Source organism: Bufo bufo, chromosome 8 (assembly GCF_905171765.1).
Source record: "Bufo bufo chromosome 8, aBufBuf1.1, whole genome shotgun sequence".
NCBI classification, from domain to species: domain Eukaryota; kingdom Metazoa; phylum Chordata; class Amphibia; order Anura; family Bufonidae; genus Bufo; species Bufo bufo.
The window spans coordinates 8,414,225-8,434,739 of NC_053396.1; the positions used below are offsets into that span (position 1 = coordinate 8,414,225).

A 20,515-nucleotide genomic window follows, 5' to 3' on the forward strand; every position below is an offset into this window, starting at 1 on the left:
ATGAATTACATTATTGAAACTTTTCAAGGGCCTTAATGGTTAACCCTAAACTTTAAGCCAGTGATTGCTCCGCCTAGTGGAAAACCAGCGGAACAGCGACAAGTGGCTCTAAAATGGGCATAGACAAAAGACAGTAAAAGTCCTCCTTGACGAACAAAGCCTAGGAAGAAGACATTTTGGATACTTAACGCTTTAAAAAGCAGAATTAACGACTTGGGTTCTAGTCTTGAGATCGGTAACATCTGTCCCGCTCCAACAAATAGATATGATTGATAAGGACGTGTAACCTCCGCTTACTCAAGACCCAAAATCAATCAAAACCTGGGTCGAGAGGGCGAAGCCGCTTCAATGACACAACGCTTTATATAGAGATTATAAAATGCAGCAATATATCGATAAATTCAGTTATTTCACCCATCCACTAGGGAAGAGGATGCCAATGCAAACCAGGCCTTCATGTGGACCATCAGCGAGCGCCACAACCGGCATCACTCAACCCTGTCGCTCACCCCAATGGCTAGTCTCCCCCGATATATATAATAAGTAAATGTATATTGATTACAGCTATGCCTACTGTACATAGTTTCTACTATGTTCACATGACGATTAATTATCAAGTGCTAACTGGAGCCGAGCCTAGATAATGAACCGGCTACCTAGAAGATGACTACCCGGCACGGAGTACACGTGAGTATATGCACGGAATCGGCAGGAGAGTAACAACACTTATTTGCTGGTGATCTACACGTCTAGACAAAAAAAAAAAAAATGATGTTGCGCTAAAGTGTCCCGCGCTGTCACTACAACCGTGCAAGACGGCTCAAAGGCCGTTGCACTTGTGTCATGATTAGATATCGCTATTTGCTTGGTTAAAAATGAAATTGCACTTAAATTCTAAGTCACCCCACGTGGATAATCTAAAACCCCACTAATAGATATACATATATGTCCTATATAGATAATCCCTCAATAATACTACTTCCCGCAGCCTCGCAGGCAGAACGGGCCACACGGCCTTCCTTCGCGCCGTTCTCGGCTTCCATCCCACGAAGTATAAAAGTCACCTGGGTTTTGCTACAAAAAGTTCACTGTGGGTTTTGAAGGCTCGACGGGATCCTTGCTCTCTAGTGCGAAGAAAGTGTTTATTGTCTTAATAAAAACCTGAGCTTAAGTTCAAAAGGGCCTCGGGGGGAAAAAAAATAAAAAAGAGAGGACCCGGCGTTTCTTGGTTAGCGTTTGCCCTGAATTGGTGAAGCTCAGAATGAAGACGTCTTCTCGTTCTCATCTCTCTACATGCTAAAACTTCTCAAGCCTTCTTCCAACTCCTTTTGTAAGATTTGCCAGCCGTCGGCTCGGCCCCTCTGTACCTTACAACTTCTTCAGTTTTCCCCTGTGCTCCACTCTCCATGGCAGGGGTGTGTGGGGAGAAGATCCAGTAGACTCTTCAGCCCCCTTGAAAAAAGAAAGTACTCCTTAGATGGCAGCATTGTGGCAGGCTCATAAAATGTCTCGTAATCCAGCAGCTGGAGTGTTGGCGAGTCTTCCAGAGACGATATAATCGGAAATCGAAATATCTTTCGATCAATTGCTTTCCTGCAAAATGAGAAGAGGAGAAAGAAAAAACCCCATCAGTATCGATGTGTGTCTGGACCAGCAGCCCACATGATAATGCAAGGCCCCTGAAGGGCTGAAACGATGACTGATGCCAACTGAAAAGCCATGAGGCCTCCATAGGCCGTATGGGTGCCAGCCTACTCTGAGCTTGTACAAAGCCAAAGGAAGGCAGGTGCATGAGGCTCTCATTTCCAGAATGTGCCCAAGGCCGCGGGGCATTTAGACACAGGGAATGTGCGCTGGTTGCATTGCAGCGTGGCCCTTCTCCATTGAATTCTGTGGGTCACTGTAAATCAGGGTTATAGGGACCCTAAACCAAAGGTGGGACATGAAGACAGGTGGGATTACTATGTAGATACCCATGATAACACAGTACGGAGTATGGATCCTGTCTGTATCTGCATATGTCCATATAAACCTATTACAGCTGAGGCCAGTCACAGAAATGACCTCATTAGCCCCATGCACACAACCGTATGTGCTTTTGCGTTCCACAAATCATGGATACCGGCCATGTGCATCCCGCATTTTTCCACTTCCGCAGGGTCCCGCACTATGTTACAAATTCCTATTTTTATCTGCAAAATGGACAAGAATAGGAAAGGTTCTATTTAAATTTTTTTTTGCGGAGCTGCGAAATGCACATACAGTATGGATGAGGACAGTACATGGTGTACATGCTGCTTCTTTTGTGGCTGCACAGCAATGAATGGGTCTGCGTCCAGACCAAAAATATCATCATGTGAATGAGGCCTTAACCAGTTAATCCCCAGGATTTATGATAAGTGCAATCATCCTTATTATTTGCCAACCCACATTGCTACCTATATATAAGAGCCTGACCAGCGCGGTTTAAAACCATGGGCCAGAATAATAAATTCCTGTTGTTTCCTGCACCCTGGTCGTCGACAAGATAAGGATAAGCCTCTCTGCGAATGATCTGTAATTATCGTCTTATGCCTGAAATCTTCCAAAACTCACCCAGGAATCTGCTGGTGACAAATATGGACAGTGTGACTGATCCCGATTACTCCAGGGAGATCTAATCAAAATGGTTTCAATTATCTGAGCAGAAATTAAACCGCCGAGCAGAAGCTCGCTCCATCCTCCCTGATGTGACATCCGGTGCTGGGCAGGAGCTTATTCTGGGCATGGGGGACCTGTCTTTAGTGCGCCGCTCACTGCCGATATGGCATGGGGTGTGCGTGACGAGCGCCAAGTGAGATGTTTGGACCATTGCTGGGGGTCTTACCTTGTGCTGATAACTCAAGGGGGGGACTTGAATTCGATCTGGTGTGGACTCATTAGGTTCTTCAAATTCCGGAAAAGCTGAAAGGGCAAAGTGACACGATGAGTACAGGAACTAAATAAGGACGGTCCATTATGCCAAGCAGATTTACAAGTACACACGGGCCCCCATGGCTGAGAAGCAAAGATAAGGAAGGGCCACAATATCTCCTAGATTAGCTTCAAGCAAGTCTATGGCCAATAAAGCAGCTACAGTGTCCTTTTAGTGCTTAAAGGGGTTGTCCCCGTTAGATAACGTTTTTTTTTTTAAAGGGGCAGAATCGAGTGTGCTGAGCCTGAGGACAGGAAGTGAGAGGAGCGTGGACCAGAACAGCGGCATGACACTGCTGCAGCCAGTCACTGGCCTCAGCGGGATGCGTCACATGACCTCTGAAGCAGTGATTGGTTGCAGTACTCATTAGGAGCATGCTGGCACATCATCCTGCAACCGAACAAACAAAACCGGGTCAGAAGGATTGGAGTGCCAGTGCTGGAAGTGGCAGGGAATTAAATAAGTATACATTCTAATATTGCTGGCAAGAGGGAATGTGTGTCAGACAAACCCGTTTAGTAATGCCACAGACATCCCACTTAGAGGCATATGTCTCATGATCTTCCCTCGCTGGACCCACCATACCTTCTCTCCATTGGGGTTCCCCAGCACGTAGCACCCCATAATGTGTATCACATTGGGTTCTGGATTAATTTTGCTCATCAGTTTACTCAGTCTTTTCCAAAATCTAAGGAAGCAGAAGAATAAAATATTCAAAAGACTGTTCTATGGATAAAGCTTCTTGTACATAAGTTATACATCTTCTTAAATATAGCGATATGGACCATGCTGGTACAACCTGGGTATATCCTGTATATAATTATATATGTACTGCTGGTATAAGTAATACATCTTCTGTATATAGTGATATGGACCAGGCTGGTATAACCGGGGTATCTCCTGTATATAATTATATATGTACAGCTGGTATAACCTGGGCATCTCCTGTATATAATTATATATGTACAGCTGGTACAACCTGGTATATCCTGTATATATTACCGGTATATATGTACAGGCTGGTATAAGTTATACATCTTCTTATATATAGTGATATGGACATGCTGGTACAACCTGGGTATATCCTGTATATAATTATATATTTACAGCTGGTATAAGTTATACATCTTCTGTATATAGTGATATGGACCATGCTGGTATAACCTGGGCATCTCCTGTATATAATTATATAGGTACAGCTGGTATAACCGGGGCATCTCCTGTATATAATTATATATGTACAGCTGGTATAACCTGGGCATCTCCTGTATATAATTATATATGTACAGCTGGTATAACGTGGGCATCTCCTGTATATAATTATATATGTACAGCTGGTATAACCTGGGCATCTCCTGTATATAATTATATATGTACAGCTTCTGTAAATAATCCCTTCCCCCGCTAGGAGATAATTGACGTGATTGGCAGATTTCATGTTCGGCATAATGCAGAAGATCAATTATTGACAAAAAAATCCACATCTCTCCTACGTCATTAACCTGTAAACACCTATTCCTTGGAGGCCTCTGCGCACAAGGAGATTAAAAAAGATGCAGGGATCTGGGAAGGATCAATTATTCATGACTTTATTTTACTTACACTGTGCTGCAAATCTACAATATGGAAATCATTATGCCGGTAAATGTCTTATCATAAGGAATAGGCTACGGGGTTATTGCTGTAGTAAAGAGCTTTACATCCCACAGAACCCCTCAGTAAATGTAACCTTTAGTTTGTTTAACTTACAGAATAAGATCCTCCTCCTTCTCCACTTTGGCAAAAGTAGCGACCTTATTCTTCAAAAGGTAGAGGTAGCCGGGTCCTCCCTAGGAAGGAAACAGGGGTGAGATGGCAACATGGATCAGGAGGCGTCGGGAAGCTTCACTGCCGTGGCCAGGTCATCCTAATACTGGGTTAGGGCAGCGAACTGGTGAAGGAAAACCCTGCTATGACTCCCCACAGTTTCATAGCATATCTAGGGCATATACATGCCTCAACATTGAAAATGCAACACCAAGAAGGAAAAATAGTGGAATTATGAAAATCACAGGCTCAGTATGGAGTATGAGAACCACACGCCGAAATCTACGCACTTCCACAGCTTAGCATGTTATCAATGATCTTAATGGTTGTTTGAGAAAAGATCCACTGCTGGTAGCTCCCTTTGCAATGGTTGATCGGTGGCGTCCTAAATGCACTTGATGGGAGACAAGTCCAGAGAACCTGCAGGCCGTGGTAGCAAGTTTATGCCACGCAGGCTGCTCACAGTAGCACGAGCAACATGAAACCTGGTGTTATCCTTTTGAAAAACAGCTTCTGGGACACTTTGGAGAAATGGCCGGACCACTCATTCCACGGTCAAATTAATGGAACGCCAAGCTGTTAGTAATAAAGACTAGAGAGGTCCAGCTGCTGTATATTATGCCACCCCACACCATAATCCTGGGAATAGGACCGGTGTGTTGGTCCCAAGACATCTACTTGGTAAGTAGTCTCCCGACCAATCACTGGCTATCATTGCATCCAAGCCCAATGTCGTGTAGATGCCTTCTGATGGTTTGTGTAGACACTTTTTGCCGCCCTAGGCCTGATATGTGACAAATTCACTTGCAGTACAGAATGGACCTCTATGACCCATTCTTCTAATCTGACGAGCCGTCCAAGTAGAGGTTCTCCTCTCTGCATCTCTTGCTGTCTGTCACGAACCAGCGGGTCTGAACCCAATGTGGCACGTGTCCTACCTCCTCTAAGGGCGTTGTCTAAGTGAACTCCTGGATCTTCACAGTACCCCTGATGGTGGGGATAGACTTTCCCGAGGGGAACACCAGGTCGCTACCTCTTGAAGAGGATAGGCACACAAGGCAGCTGGTCCAGGAGGACCAGGAGGTACCTGAGAAAGGTACCAGAGGTGCAGGACCGAAGGATGAGGCAGAGGCGTAGTCAGACAGGCAAAAGGTTAGTGCAGGCGGCAAAGGTACAGGTCAGGCAATCCTGGTCGGCAACAGGAGAGTCAAGGCAAGCAGGTAGGGATATAACAGGTAGCAGAGTCCAGGAATACAGATACGAGTCAAGAACACAAGCTGAAACCAGGAACTTTAGGGCACAAGGACCTTGACACTGAAGCATCTGGGAAGGGGGCTGAGCCACTTATACAGGAGGGCTAGGAAAGGTCAGCGAGGTCACAATGCCTAACCCATAAAGCCCAGGAAGTGACGTGCGCCGGCCCTTAAGGGAGTGCTGCAGGAAACAAACAGCAAGCATGCTGTGGCCAGGGATGAGCGCAAACTGTGGAGCGGATCCCAGAACAACTGCAGCGGTGAATGGGAAGCACCTGCCGCAGATCACCGCTGAACAAGGCGCCCGGGACTGCAGCGGTAAGCAGGGGAACAGCGGCACACAGCAGCTGCTGTTACACTGTCATTCCAGTTGGTTGTGTTCTCCCAACCCCCGGGAGACACAACATTGCCCAGTGCTGCCTTCATCAATTTGTCCTTCTTGGTGCTGCAATTTAAAATGTTGAGGAGTGTGTTATGGCTGTATAGTGGTCATTAGCTGTAATATAAATGAAACATGGGCTCTTGAGTCTTTGAGAGAACCTTAAAGACTGGTTCTGGGATGATGATAAAATATATATATATATATATATATATATATATCTTTATAGGGTCAGAGCTGCACTTTCAGATGTACAGCTTCAAATCTCCTGCGTTCCTACACACAGTCGTAAAGTTAATTGCTAAAACTGCAGCCACCACTAGGGGGTGCTCACCACGTGATCTGCTTAAGTGCAGAAATCTGCATGCAGTGTGCTCTACCTAGTGCTGACAACAGGCAAATGGGATGACTGTGTGACAGAAAGCAGGGGAAGCAGGTCAAAGCTGGACCCCCGTCTCCCCCACCCATAGCAGTCTTGTCATCTGCCTCTGTAGTAGGTATAGCACCGGACCAGCTTTACCATGATTATCACTCACCTGGCAGAATATAAGCATTTCCCAGATCTTGCAGCCCTTCCTATATACATTCAGCTTTTTCTCAACTTCCTCTGAAAAAAGAGAAAAATGGATACAATGTATAAATGTATGGATATAATGTTCTCTGCAGCGTTACATTGTATCTGTCAACACTCAGCCCTAATCAGGTCCGTTCTCTGAGAGCTGGAAATAGACGTCTGCTTCTATAATGACACTGGGTAAATTGAATGTCACGTTTACTTAACATCAAATTATAACTAAGATGCCAAATGACATGACGACGACAAGATGAGGATATGAAGCCAAATTTTCTTGGCCTCACAAATAGTCACCTCTAGTGGGAAGATTTCATGTAAAATACCTGGAAACATTAGAGAGATCTAGGTATTATGGAGTCCAGGCATGGAAAGCTAGTCTACTCTACTCTGCTCAGTGTTAAAGGGTTAAAGTGTCTGATCACTTTCTGATCAGTGGGGGTCTCTACTCTAGAAAGGGCTGCAGTGCTGACTCAGATGGGGAGGCCCCTTTAAACCCCTTCACCATTGACCAAATGTAAGAAAACTCACCTAAAATGTCATCAAATGTAGCATGTTCATGATCCTGCGAAGAGAAGGGGAATAAGGAAAGGGTTAGGTGTATAAAAGGCACCATACAATTCCCAGCATCTGAGATGCAGTGCACCGATATATATATAAATATAAATAAAATGTACAGCATCCTCATAACAGACACACAAGCAGCTCTTACATAGAGAATGGGGATGATAGAGGGGTCATCTCTCCGGATTATGGTCGGAATATATTCTGCTTTAGGAACTTTGGATGATATTAGCTGCAAACGGAGAAAAACCTCGTCAGAGGACTGGAAATGCATCACGTATCTGAGAAAAATATCACGTGTCTACAAGTAATACACCCACATCATGTCCTAACATCTCAAACATGGAGAGATATAGAGAGGAGGCTATAGCTGATCACTGTGTCATATCACGCCATAGGATTAGATGCTGGGGAACTGCATGGACTGCAATTAGATAGAGAGAGAGATAGATGTAGATAGAGAGAGAAAAGTGTGTGTGTGAGAAAGAGAGAAAAGTGTGTGTGTGAAAAGAGAGAAAAGTGTGTGTGAGAGAGAGAGAAAGTGTGTGAGAGAGAGAGAGAGGTGTGTGAGAGAGAGAGAAAAGTGTGTGTGAGAGAGAGAGAAAAGTGTGTGTGAGAGAGAGAGAAAAGTGTGTGTGAGAGAGAGAGAAAAGTGTGTGTGAGAGAGAGAAAAGTGTGTGTGAGAGAGAGAGAAAAGTGTGTGTGAGAGAGAGAGAAAAGTGTGTGTGAGAGAGAGAGAAAAGTGTGTGTGAGAGAGAGAGAAAAGTGTGTGTGAGAGAGAGAGAAAAGTGTGTGTGAGAGAGAGAGAAAAGTGTGTGTGTGAGAGAGAGAAAAGTGTGTGTGAGAGAGAGAAAAGTGTGTGTGAGAGAGAGAAAAGTGTGTGTGTGAGAGAGAGAAAAGTGTGTAGAGAAGAAAAATGTGTGTGTGAGAGAGAAAAGTGTGTGTGAGAGAGAGAGAGAAAAGTATGTGTGAGAGAGAGAGAGAAAAGTGTGTGTGAGAGAGAGAGAGAAAAGTGTGTGTGAGAGAGAGAGAGAGAGAAAAGTGTGTGTGAGAGAGAGAGAGAGAGAGAGAGAGAGAAAAGTGTGTGTGAGAGAGAGAGAGAGAAAAGTGTGTGTGTGAGAGAGAGAGAGAGAGAGAGAGAAAAAAGTGTGTGTGAGAGAGAGAAACGTGTGTGTGAGAGAGAGAAAAGTGTGTGTGAGAGAGAGAGAAAAGTGTGTGTGTGAGAGAGAGAGAGAGAAAAGTGTGTGTGAGAGAGAGAGAGAAAAGTGTGTGTGTGAGAGAGAGAGAAAAGTGTGTGTGAGAGAGAGAGAGAAAAGTGTGTGAGAGAGAGAGAGAGAAAAGTGTGTGTGAGAGAGAGAGAGAAAAGTGTGTGTGAGAGAGAGAGAGAAAAGTGTGTGTGAGAGAGAGAGAGAAAAGTGTGTGTGAGAGAGAGAGAGAAAAGTGTGTGTGAGAGAGAGAGAAAAGTGTGTGTGAGAGAGAGAGAGAAAAGTGTGTGTGAGAGAGAGAGAAAAGTGTGTGTGAGAGAGAGAGAGAAAAGTGTGTGTGAGAGAGAGAGAGAAAAGTGTGTGTGTGAGAGAGAGAGAAAAGTGTGTGTGTGTGTGAGAGAGAGAAAAGTGTGTGTGAGAGAGAGAGAGAAAAGTGTGTGTGTGAGAGAGAGAGAGAGAAGTGTGTGAGGAGAGAGAGAGAGAGAGAAAAGTGTGTGTGTGAGAGAGAGAGAGAAAAGTGTGTGAGAGAGAGAGAGAGAAAAGTGTGTGTGTGAGAGAGAGAAAAGTGTGTGTGTGAGAGAGAGAGAAAAGTGTGTGTGTGAGAGAGAGAGAGAGAAAAAGTGTGTGTGTGTGAGAGAGAGAAAAGTGTGTGAGAGAGAGAGAGAGAAAAGTGTGTGTGAGAGAGAGAGAGAGAGAGAGAAAAGTGTGTGTGAGAGAGAGAGAGAGAGAGAGAGAAAAGTGTGTGTGAGAGAGAGAGATGTGAGAGAGAGAGAAAAGTGTGTGTGAGAGAGACACGTAATATGAAGGTTTCAGGGTTGCGGTGCCGTCATGTTCCTTACAACTACTACCTGTATGTATCAGTATAATATAAGATATTTTTTCTGAGATAAAAGACAAATGAAATATATACACATTAGAGCTGAGCGAATCGATTCTAAGGAATGTGTATCCCACAGATGTATGATTGTCAGGAAAAGACATCCAGCCTGGCGCTGTCAATCTCCTGCCTGCACCGCTGCTGAAGCAGGAGAAACCACTGTGCACGCGCCACGACACTTCCGGGTAGAGGCGGCTGAGCAGTAGCTGCTTGCAAAGCCGGATTTGAGCTTCAGCAGGAGACTGACAATCCTACAGCAGGTGGGCGCTGACACATCTGTGGGGGCTGCCTCACAGACGTTTAGCTAATGAGATGTAAGGATCATTAGAACGGATTTGCTCATCTCAGATATCATTCTTACCATGATCTTGGGTGGGAATAAATTCTTCTCCTTCACAGGACAGAACTTCCATTTCTCTTTCTGACTCCCAGTTCAGGTCCTCACATTCTTCATCCAGAGCGGTGCAGGAATTCTGCAAATCATGGCCTGGGGGGGGGGGGGGGGGGAACAAAACAGTGGTCAGGGGAGGCGCTGACTCAATCTGCTCCGGGTTTCATGTCCACATTTCCTACGTTCTCGATACTCACTTTCTCTGGAGTCGTGAATGGAGTCGGCTTTCATTGGGGTGGGGTCGCTCCAGGACCTGCTGAAGCTTCTTTCTCTTCGGTCAGCGAAGGCTAATAATATCAAACACATTGAAGGCAGACGATTAACACACATGAGGTTCTCCATCGCTTCATTACTTCCCTTCAATGCTTCTTGCTAATGATTAGTTTTTCCAACATCAGTGGAGGAAATGGCCTTTCCCACAGCGGTCATCTATCTGGGGACCATTCGTTTTTAACTGACCAATTCCTCTGGCCTGATCTTTGTACCCAGGAGAGCAACCACACTATGTGTGTGAGGGCCTCCCGACTCTCCATGGAAGGTGTCAGGGTAGATAAGGATGGGACATGCAGGATTGTTCTAAGGTGTCTGGCGGGGCTTTCCACTTCCCCCCCTTCAGGACACGTGCATCAAGGGGCCAGGAGCAATGCCATTGGCCAAGCGAGCGTTTGACCGACAGCTACGTGTCTAAAAATGTAGTAAAATTGTAGGACTACTGTAACCTCCTATGAAAAAACCTTGCAATCTTCGCAAACCACGGTAAGAAAATAAACGAGTATACAGTATATATATAACATGGGCCTGACCCCGTCTGCCCACATGGGAAATCCTATATGAAAATCCGTAAATACACCTAAATGGCTCATCCGAGGGCAATTTCACACAACATTCAAGCCATCCGCTTACTCTGAGCTTTCATCCTCCGGCTTCCCACCATCCGTAAGTGTTTGCGGAAATTCCTGTGGGGAAGAGAACAGAGCAGGAATAAAATGAGTCTGTAGAGTGCGTCTGAAATATGTTTATTAGGCTGCCCTCGCTGCGGAGGTATGATTAAAGGCTGGAGTAAGACCGTGATGCTTCGGCCAACCGTACAAATGTTTTATTCCAGAGCTTTGTTAAGACCGGCGGTGTTAACACTTGCATAGCGGCAGCATCGGCAACCATAAGAATCTCTTAGCCGGCACGTTAAGCCAGTCTGTAGTGCAATTTAAAGGAGAACGCCAGGCCCGCGTGGGGCGGAGCTTGACTACACCCGTCCACAGGTCGTGCAGCTCAGCCTGATTCACTTCAATGAAGCTGAGCTGAAATACCAAACAAAAACCTGTGCACAGGTGTGGCGCTGTTTCTGGAAGAAAGCAGCCCATGTATTTCTAACTGTGTCAGGCACCTCCCCTACACTAGGCAGAAAACAAGGTATCAGTTTGGCCTGGAGTGTTTCCTTTAAATTTGGTGATTTTGATGTTTTCAAGCAGTCTCCCAGTGAATTTTGGTCTGGCGGTGTCCAGTGCTGTCAGCTCTATAATCCAACCAGGGGCGTAGCTAAAGGGGAAGCAGGGAAGAGGCAGCTTTGGGGCCCTGACCCAGAAGGGGCCCACCCAGGAGGAGGAGGACTAAAAGATTTTGTCAGGGACCCCTCAACAGTATTACACAATGAAATTCTATACAGTGGCAGTATAGACGGATGGAACAGCTGCCGGGCCTGGTCTGAGAGCGATCTTTACTAGCCACAGGAATGGGGGCGGCATGAAAGGAAGGGGTTGCGAAAAAATTACTGGGGGAGGGGGGCCCCATTCAAAAATTTTCTGTGGGTCCCAGTCATTTCTAGCTACGCCAATGAATCCAACCATATAAATGTAGCTAGAGAACCACGAAGTTCTGAAGTCCAGAAGGATGTGAGGACACCAGCTTGCTGACATGCTAGTTATTAAAGGGTAACTCCACCCCAGAAGGAGGAAAAATTTAATTCTGGAAGGGTATTGAGCACAGCACTGCTATGAACAGTATGGGCGCCATAGTGATTTCCAGGCACCTGGTGGCTGATTGGTAGCAGACTCCAACCCCAACCAAAAACTGGATATTATATCTGTTGGAGTTTTCCTTTTAAAACATAAAAATACTAAACCTGAGTGGAACTAAAAGTCCCAGCATGGAGTGACATGTTTATAACCCAGAGATCTCATTCCATTTATAAACGGTTTATAACCTTGTGCTGCGGGAGCAGCGACAATGACGCCTTGTCACGGGGGATGCGGCATAGAGCAGCTGCCATGTTGAAGGCTCTCCTACAGTGACACATGGCAGCGCCGTGATAGGGCTTCACACCGTGGGTGTCATAAATGGATACGGTAGCAGCAGGGAGATTTTCCACTTGATCACCCCCTTTGAAAATACTCAGCGGAATGACAGGAAGATGAACTGATTCCGTAATGCGAAGGCACTTGACAAACTGCAGTTTTATGGGGAAAAAAAAAACTGCTTTGAAGCTGGGAATGGAAATGAAAGGGAAGGGAAGAAGGGAGAACAGATTCAGGTTAATTTTATTAGGAAAATTGTGACTTTTTTTTTACTTTGCTTAATTTATTTTAGTAGAGGAAATGAAGATTTCAGGCTCAAAGGGATGATGCTCTACTGTCATATTACTAGTCAACCAGCAGGGGGCACTGCTACGGCACACAGGTTGGAACCTGCACTATTTCTGTAGTTTCTAGGAATCACAGTGTCCAAATAAACTATAACGGGCAGATAGTAGAATTAGGATACGTCAAATTTTAAAAAAATGTAATTTAGGCATTTTTGAGTAACCTGTGATGGGGAAAGTTAGGAGACAACTAATACAACCACAATAAGAGCTCTAATAGGGTTGTCACTCGAGCTCACTCATGGTCTCGTGAAACAGGACCTCAGATGATTTATATCCCCTTCCTCTTCAATCTAATCAATACGTGAACCAGGGAAAGAAGTGTCTGTGCTGACCTGGGAGGTATTAGGCATGCATGCATGGAGCTCACCCTACCTCTGTATAACAGCTGCAGAGTCATTTTCTCGCTTTCCGTCTTTTCCTCTCGGCATAGCCCGGAAAGCCTGAGAAACCGGTTTGTGTCAATAACTCAACCCATCAAAAGAGGGACAAGCCAAAACAGTAGCACACCACGTCCAGGTGAGGAGACAAACCACGAAAAAACACAGGACAGAGGCCAAAGCGATGCTTCTGACCACACACAGGCGGAGAGATGGAGACAACACAGACCTAGGATCACAGCCAGACCAAAATCCAAGAGGGCGGACCACTGTATTGTCCGTATGGATTACGGTATACTCATACAGGGCAGTCACCTCAATGTCTTTAAAAGTCACGAAATGCAATATTCCCCTAGAGCCCCCTTTACGTATGTGCATTGCTGTCTGCGGCTGTGTTTTGTGGATGAATAAAAATAATAAAATGGCATTACATAAAAAGCTGCTCCTTACTGGGAGAGGGGACTCGAAAGGATTGGTACTGGATTTGCCGCCTAAGCATAAGCTTTTCCATATTGGTGCACAGTGAGTAGAATTGGGTAACAAATTATATCCCCTAGCCCTGACTACGCACTCTTCCCCATATTTATTAAGTAATAAGAATTTTGTAAAATGTGCCACAATATTAACATCCAATGTCCTGTCATACTAAGCTCGGTATATTTGACATAATACCTCTGGCCACATTTAAATAAGAACTACTGTAATCTTGTCCTTATGTACAAGAGTAAAAGCATCTATATAATATGGCAGAAAAGGAAACACCAGCCCCCCTATACATCCACAGGACGCACGGACAGGCGGAAAGCAGCACCAAAATATGTGAAGACAAGAAACAGACGCTCCAGACCCATACAGCAATTTTATTTCCACAGGTAAAAATCCATCTGTAACAGCGGGAAGTGCGGCACTTCATGTTCTTCCAGATAGATTTATTTAAGGGTTGAAATCTTTGAGAATTTTATTCACCTACAGCTCTGGAGCTTGTGTTTCTTTTATTCTATAATGTGCCCCTATGTACAAGAATATAACTACTATGATACTGCCTCCTATGTACAAGAATATAACTACTATAATACTGCTCCTATGTACAAGAATATAACTACTATAATACTGCTCCTATGTACAAGAATATAACTACTATAATACTGCTCCTATGTACAAGAATATAATTACTATAATACTGCCTCCTATGTACAAGAATATAACTACTATAATACTGCTCCTATGTACAAGACCATAACTACTATAATACTGCTCCTATGTACAAGAATATAACTACTATAATACTGCTCCTATGTACAAGAATATAACTACTATAATACTGCCTCCTATGTACAAGAATATAACTACTATAATACTGCCTCCTATGTACAAGAATATAACTACTATAATACTGCTCCTATGTACAAGAATATAACTACTATAATACTGCTCCTATGAACAAGAATATAACTACTATAATACTGCTCCTATGTACAAGAATATAACTACTATAATACTGCTCCTATGTACAAGAATATAACTACTATAATACTGCCTCCTATGTACAAGAATATAACTACTATAATACTGCCCCTATGTACAAGAATATAACTACTATAATACTGTTCCTATGTACAAGAATATAACTACTATAATACTGCTCCTATGAACAAGAATATAACTACTATAATACTGCTCCTATGTACAGGAATATAACTACTATAATACTGCTCCTATGTACAATAATAAAACTACTATAATACTGCTCCTATCTACAGGAATATAACTACTATAATACTGCTCCTATGTACAAGAATATAACTACTATAATACTGCCTCCTATGTACAAGAATATAACTACTATAATACTGCTCCTATGTACAAGAATATAACTACTATAATACTGCTCCTATGTACAAGAATATAACTACTATAATACTGCCCCTATGTACAAGAATATAACTACTATAATACTGCTCCTATGTACAGGAATATAACTACTATAATACTGCTCCTATGTACAAGAATATAACTACTATAATACTGCCCCTATGTAGAAGAATATAACTACTATAATACTGCTCCTATGTACAGGAATATAACTACTATAATACTGCCTCCTATGTACAAGAATATAACTACTATAATACTGCTCCTATGTACAGGAATATAACTACTATAATACTGCCTCCTATGTACATGAATATAACTACTATAATACTGCTTCTATGTACAAGAATATAACTACTATAATACTGCCCTATGTAGAAGAATATAACTACTATAATACTGCCTCCTATGTACAGGAATATAACTACTATAATACTGCCTCCTATGTACAGGAATATAACTACTATAATACTGCTCCTATGTACAAGAATATAACTACTATAATACTGCTCCTATGAACAAGAATATAACTACTATAATACTGCTCCTATGTACAAGAATATAACTACTATAATACTGCTCCTATGTACAAGAATATAACTACTATAATACTGCCTCCTATGTACAAGAATATAACTACTATAATACTGCCCCTATGTACAAGAATATAACTACTATAATACTGTTCCTATGTACAAGAATATAACTACTATAATACTGCTCCTATGAACAAGAATATAACTACTATAATACTGCTCCTATGTACAGGAATATAACTACTATAATACTGCTCCTATGTACAATAATAAAACTACTATAATACTGCTCCTATCTACAGGAATATAACTACTATAATACTGCTCCTATGTACAAGAATATAACTACTATAATACTGCCTCCTATGTACAAGAATATAACTACTATAATACTGCTCCTATCTACAGGAATATAACTACTATAATACTGCTCCTATGTACAAGAATATAACTACTATAATACTGCCTCCTATGTACAAGAATATAACTACTATAATACTGCTCCTATGTACAAGAATATAACTACTATAATACTGCTCCTATGTACAAGAATATAACTACTATAATACTGCTCCTATGTACAGGAATATAACTACTATAATACTGCTCCTATGTACAAGAATATAACTACTATAATACTGCCCCTATGTAGAAGAATATAACTACTATAATACTGCTCCTATGTACAGGAATATAACTACTATAATACTGCCTCCTATGTACAATAATATAACTACTATAATACTGCTCCTATGTACAGGAATATAACTACTATAATACTGCCTCCTATGTACATGAATATAACTACTATAATACTGCTTCTATGTACAAGAATATAACTACTATAATACTGCCCCTATGTAGAAGAATATAACTACTATAATACTGCCTCCTATGTACAGGAATATAACTACTATAATACTGCCTCCTATGTACAGGAATATAACTACTATAATACTGCCTCCTATGTACAAGAATATAACTACTATAATACTGCTCCTATGTACAGGAATATAACTACTATAATACTGCCTCCTATGTACATGAATATAACTACTATAATACTGCTTCTATGTACAAGAATATAACTACTATAATACTGCCCCTATGTAGAAGAATATAACTACTATAATACTGCCTCCTATGTACAGGAATATAACTACTATAATACTGCCTCCTATGTACAGGAATATAACTACTATAATACTGCCTCCTATGTACAAGAATATAACTACTATAATACTGCTCCTATGTACAGGAATATAACTACTATAATACTGCCTCCTATGTACATGAATATAACTACTAATAATACTGCTTCTATGTACAAGAATATAACTACTATAATACTGCCCCTATGTAGAAGAATATAACTACTATAATACTGCCTCCTATGTACAGGAATATAACTACTATAATACTGCCTCCTATGTACAGGAATATAACTACTATAATACTGCCTCCTATGTACAAGAATATAACTACTATAATACTGCTCCTATGTACAAGAATATAACTACTATAATACTGCTCCTATGTACAAGAATATAACTACTATAATACTGCTCCTATGAACAAGAATGTAACTACTATAATACTGCTCCTATGTACAAGAATATAACTACTATAATACTGCTCCTATGTACAAGAATATAACTACTACAATACTGCTCCTATGTACAAGAATATAACTACTATAATACTGCCTCCTATGAACAAGAATATAACTACTATAATACTGCCTCCTATGTACAAGAATATAACTACTATAATACTGCTCCTATGTACAAGAATTTAACTACTATAATACTGCCTCCTATGTACAAGAATATAACTACTATAATACTGCTCCTATGTACAAGAATATAACTACTATAATACTGCCTCCTATGTACAGGAATATAACTACTATAATACTGCCTCCTATGTACAGGAATATAACTACTATAATACTGCCTCCTATGTACAGGAATATAACTACTATAATACTGCCTCCTATGTACAGGACTATAACTACTATAATACTGCCTCCTATGTACAAGAATATAACTACTATAATACTGCTCCTATGTACAAGAATATAACTACTATAATACTGCTCCTATGTACAAGAATATAACTACTATAATACTGCCTCCTATGTACAGGAATATAACTACTATAATACTGCTCCTATGTACAAGAATATAACTACTATAATACTGCTCCTATGTACAAGAATATAACTACTATAATACTGCTCCTATGTACAGGACCATAACTACTATAATACTGCCTCCTATGTACAAGAATATAACTACTATAATACTGCCTCCTATGTACAGGACTATAACTACTATATTGCAGACTAAGGCCTGAACACTTTATGTTGTTATACGTTGAGGGTAGAACCGTCTCTCTCTGACCAGGCTTTTACATACGGTCATCCTCATGGGGTCTACACGGGTTGGAGGAAGATAACAATGGATTTGGGATCTGGTTGTTTGCTGTGGGTAATGCTGTTATTCCTTTCGCTCTAGTTTTTATCAGTAAATCCCAATGAATTCTGTTGTCTGTTTTTATCATATGTCACGACCAGTCCATCACCACAACACACGGGTCAATACAAACACAGCATGCAGATCCATGATAAACCACCACGGGTGCATGCACAGAGCGGCCACACGGATGGATGCAGGGCTACGACTACCGGTAGGTGTTCACAAGACACACATGGTGCATTTCTGCCGGATACTTACGAGATACTGATCACAGCGACCGGATAGGAGGAAGAGAAAAAATAACATTTAAGTGTCATTCATTTCTATGTATGACTATGGTGTGATATATATATAACCCCATAAACTGAGGCCCACCCTTGTACCCCCCGAGTACAGACCGCCTGGATAATACAGGAACATATGGGATCTACAGATTTCAATAGTCATTGCACAGATTTCAGCGCAGGAGCTCGTAGTCCTGCCTTGTTTGCATTACAAGTTATTACTTAATAGAACTTTTTTTTCCCACCAAAGCAATATTCTAATTCCTCCGCCGAGGAGCCGTTTATTGGCATAATGAGAGGAAAATCTCCGGTTTGCTGACTGTCCTCAGAGATCCTGATTTGTGAAAGCAGCAAAAAGTGTAAAGCCTCAGGATATTAATCCTTGTCAGGTAGCGCTGGGGGGAGGCTGCAGCACGCGGGAGATGCTGACGAGGGCAGGTTTATCTACAGGACCAGGTTAGTCTCATTCTGTCAGCATCCATAGATCAGCACATGAATTGAATCTCTGTGTCAGCTCACTGGTCCAGACACAGGTGGATCTAAAAAAAAAAAAAGCCTGCAGTGGCTGACAGCGGCCAAGGGCAAACTTAACCAAGTCAAGGAGATGTATGTGATTTCTCGTTTTTTTACAACGGGTCGTCCTAGGAGTGAGCATCGTTCGGTGCTCACAGCCGTCGGAGACGGTAGTTTACAGATCTGAATTATCTTTTCGTCCTCTTTCCCCCTCCATGCTAGAAAACTTTGCAAAAAAAAGTAGGACATGGTGATTGAATGGGACATTACTCACGCTTGCATAGTTGTGGTGGCAGTCTGAAAGGTGAAGAGATTTTCCTTGGGTAACCAGGTCCGGGCAGGAACGTCATCTGCCCAAAAGAGGGAAAAATTAGGTTGAGGTGCAAAATTATAAATTTAATTACAAAAAAAGATTACATTGTATCATTGTATCTATGCTATTGTGTCACACCCAGGTGTGTAACTGTAGTTATAGGGGTGCAGAGGTCACACCTAGACCCTGAGGTGGCCCGAGGTGTCTCTGCCACATGGAAGGACCAAATGGTAGATGGTGGAGTCCTGTTAACGATTTTGCTTTAAGCTGAGCCTTTGAGCACACCCTTTGTAAATGTTTGTATGGCAATAGTGGATAACTGGCGAGATCCCTGGACGGGACTACCTTCTACAGATGTGGCATGAAACCCAATACCGACCAATGTAACTATAACTGCCTTCACTTTTCTGGGGTAAGATGGGAAATGATGACCATTTGAGCGGTCAGGACCAGCTATAGACTATGACTCACCAGATACTCTATCGATGCTGTACATACGTTCCAGCTTTTTCTTGCGCCATCCAGACTCGTTGGATTGATGTTGTTCTAGATCAAATGAGTGCTGTGCTGGCACAGTGAGTTTGGCACAATTCGGGCACTCTTTGGAGTTCTGTCGGCTCCCTGACCAACTTTTACAAGGCCTTGTAATGTTGTGAGCGCTGCCTGAGTTTTGCAGGGGATGATGATGATGATGATGATGATGGGAGTGATGGTGGTGATGTCTTTCGCCCTGCTCGGTCTTCATCACCACCAGCTCCATGCTGTCACTCTCGTGGTCGGACAACATTGGCCTCTCTCCGGAGATGGTGTACACATGAGGCTTTGGTCCGTCACTGGTCAACTTCTCCCCGCGTTCCTCAGAGAAGCTTCGTTCCAACTTGCTGTCAGAGATAGCAGAGAGACGACGCTTGTTCTGAGAGGCTTGGAGCATTTCTGGTGAATCTTCTTGGACAAGGAGGTGGTCTGTGGAAACCGAGAAGACAAAGAAGATGTCTAAAGAATCTGATCGGTAAAAATATTGTTAAAACTTACATTTTTATGCCCAATTACACAGTTGAGTCCCATGACTGACCACTTCCTACTTTTGACATTGGCAGTAGCTCATGAAGAAAGTCAGTGTGCTGAGCTGGCTTGGTGGGTATATAAGGTGTGATAGGATGTCTGCACACATATCCCTCGGTGGGTATATAAGGTGTGTAATAGGCTGTCTGCACACATATCCCTTGGTGGGTATATAAGGTGTGTAATCGGCTGTCTGCACACATATCCCTCAGTGGGTATATATGGGGTGTGATAGGCTGTCCGCACACATATCCCTCGGTGGGTATATAAGGTGTGTAATAGGCTGTCTGCACACATATCCCTTGGTGGGAATATAAGGTGTGTAATAGGCTGTCTGCACACATATCCCTCAGTGGGTATATATGGGGTGTGATAGGCTGTCTGCACACATATCCCTTGGTGGGTATATAAGGTGTGTAATAGGCTGTCTGCACACATATC

The 20,515-nt window shown here is 42.5% G+C and overlaps 1 protein-coding gene across 1 annotated transcript in view; it reads right to left on the reverse strand.

The window, feature by feature from the left end:
* Positions 1-421: 421 nt before the first annotated feature.
* Positions 422-20,515, reverse strand: part of NSMF (NMDA receptor synaptonuclear signaling and neuronal migration factor) — a 52,980-nt gene continuing 32,886 nt past the window's right edge. Inside the window, 14 exon segments of the mRNA XM_040405844.1 lie at positions 422-1,593; positions 2,867-2,888; positions 2,890-2,943; positions 3,539-3,641; positions 4,703-4,782; positions 6,928-6,998; positions 7,494-7,527; positions 7,675-7,758; positions 9,970-9,984; positions 9,986-10,095; positions 10,197-10,286; positions 10,903-10,955; positions 18,974-19,049; positions 19,484-19,975. Of these exon segments, the coding sequence (XP_040261778.1) occupies positions 1,445-1,593; positions 2,867-2,888; positions 2,890-2,943; positions 3,539-3,641; positions 4,703-4,782; positions 6,928-6,998; positions 7,494-7,527; positions 7,675-7,758; positions 9,970-9,984; positions 9,986-10,095; positions 10,197-10,286; positions 10,903-10,955; positions 18,974-19,049; positions 19,484-19,975 (1,433 nt within the window). The 3' untranslated portion in view covers positions 422-1,444.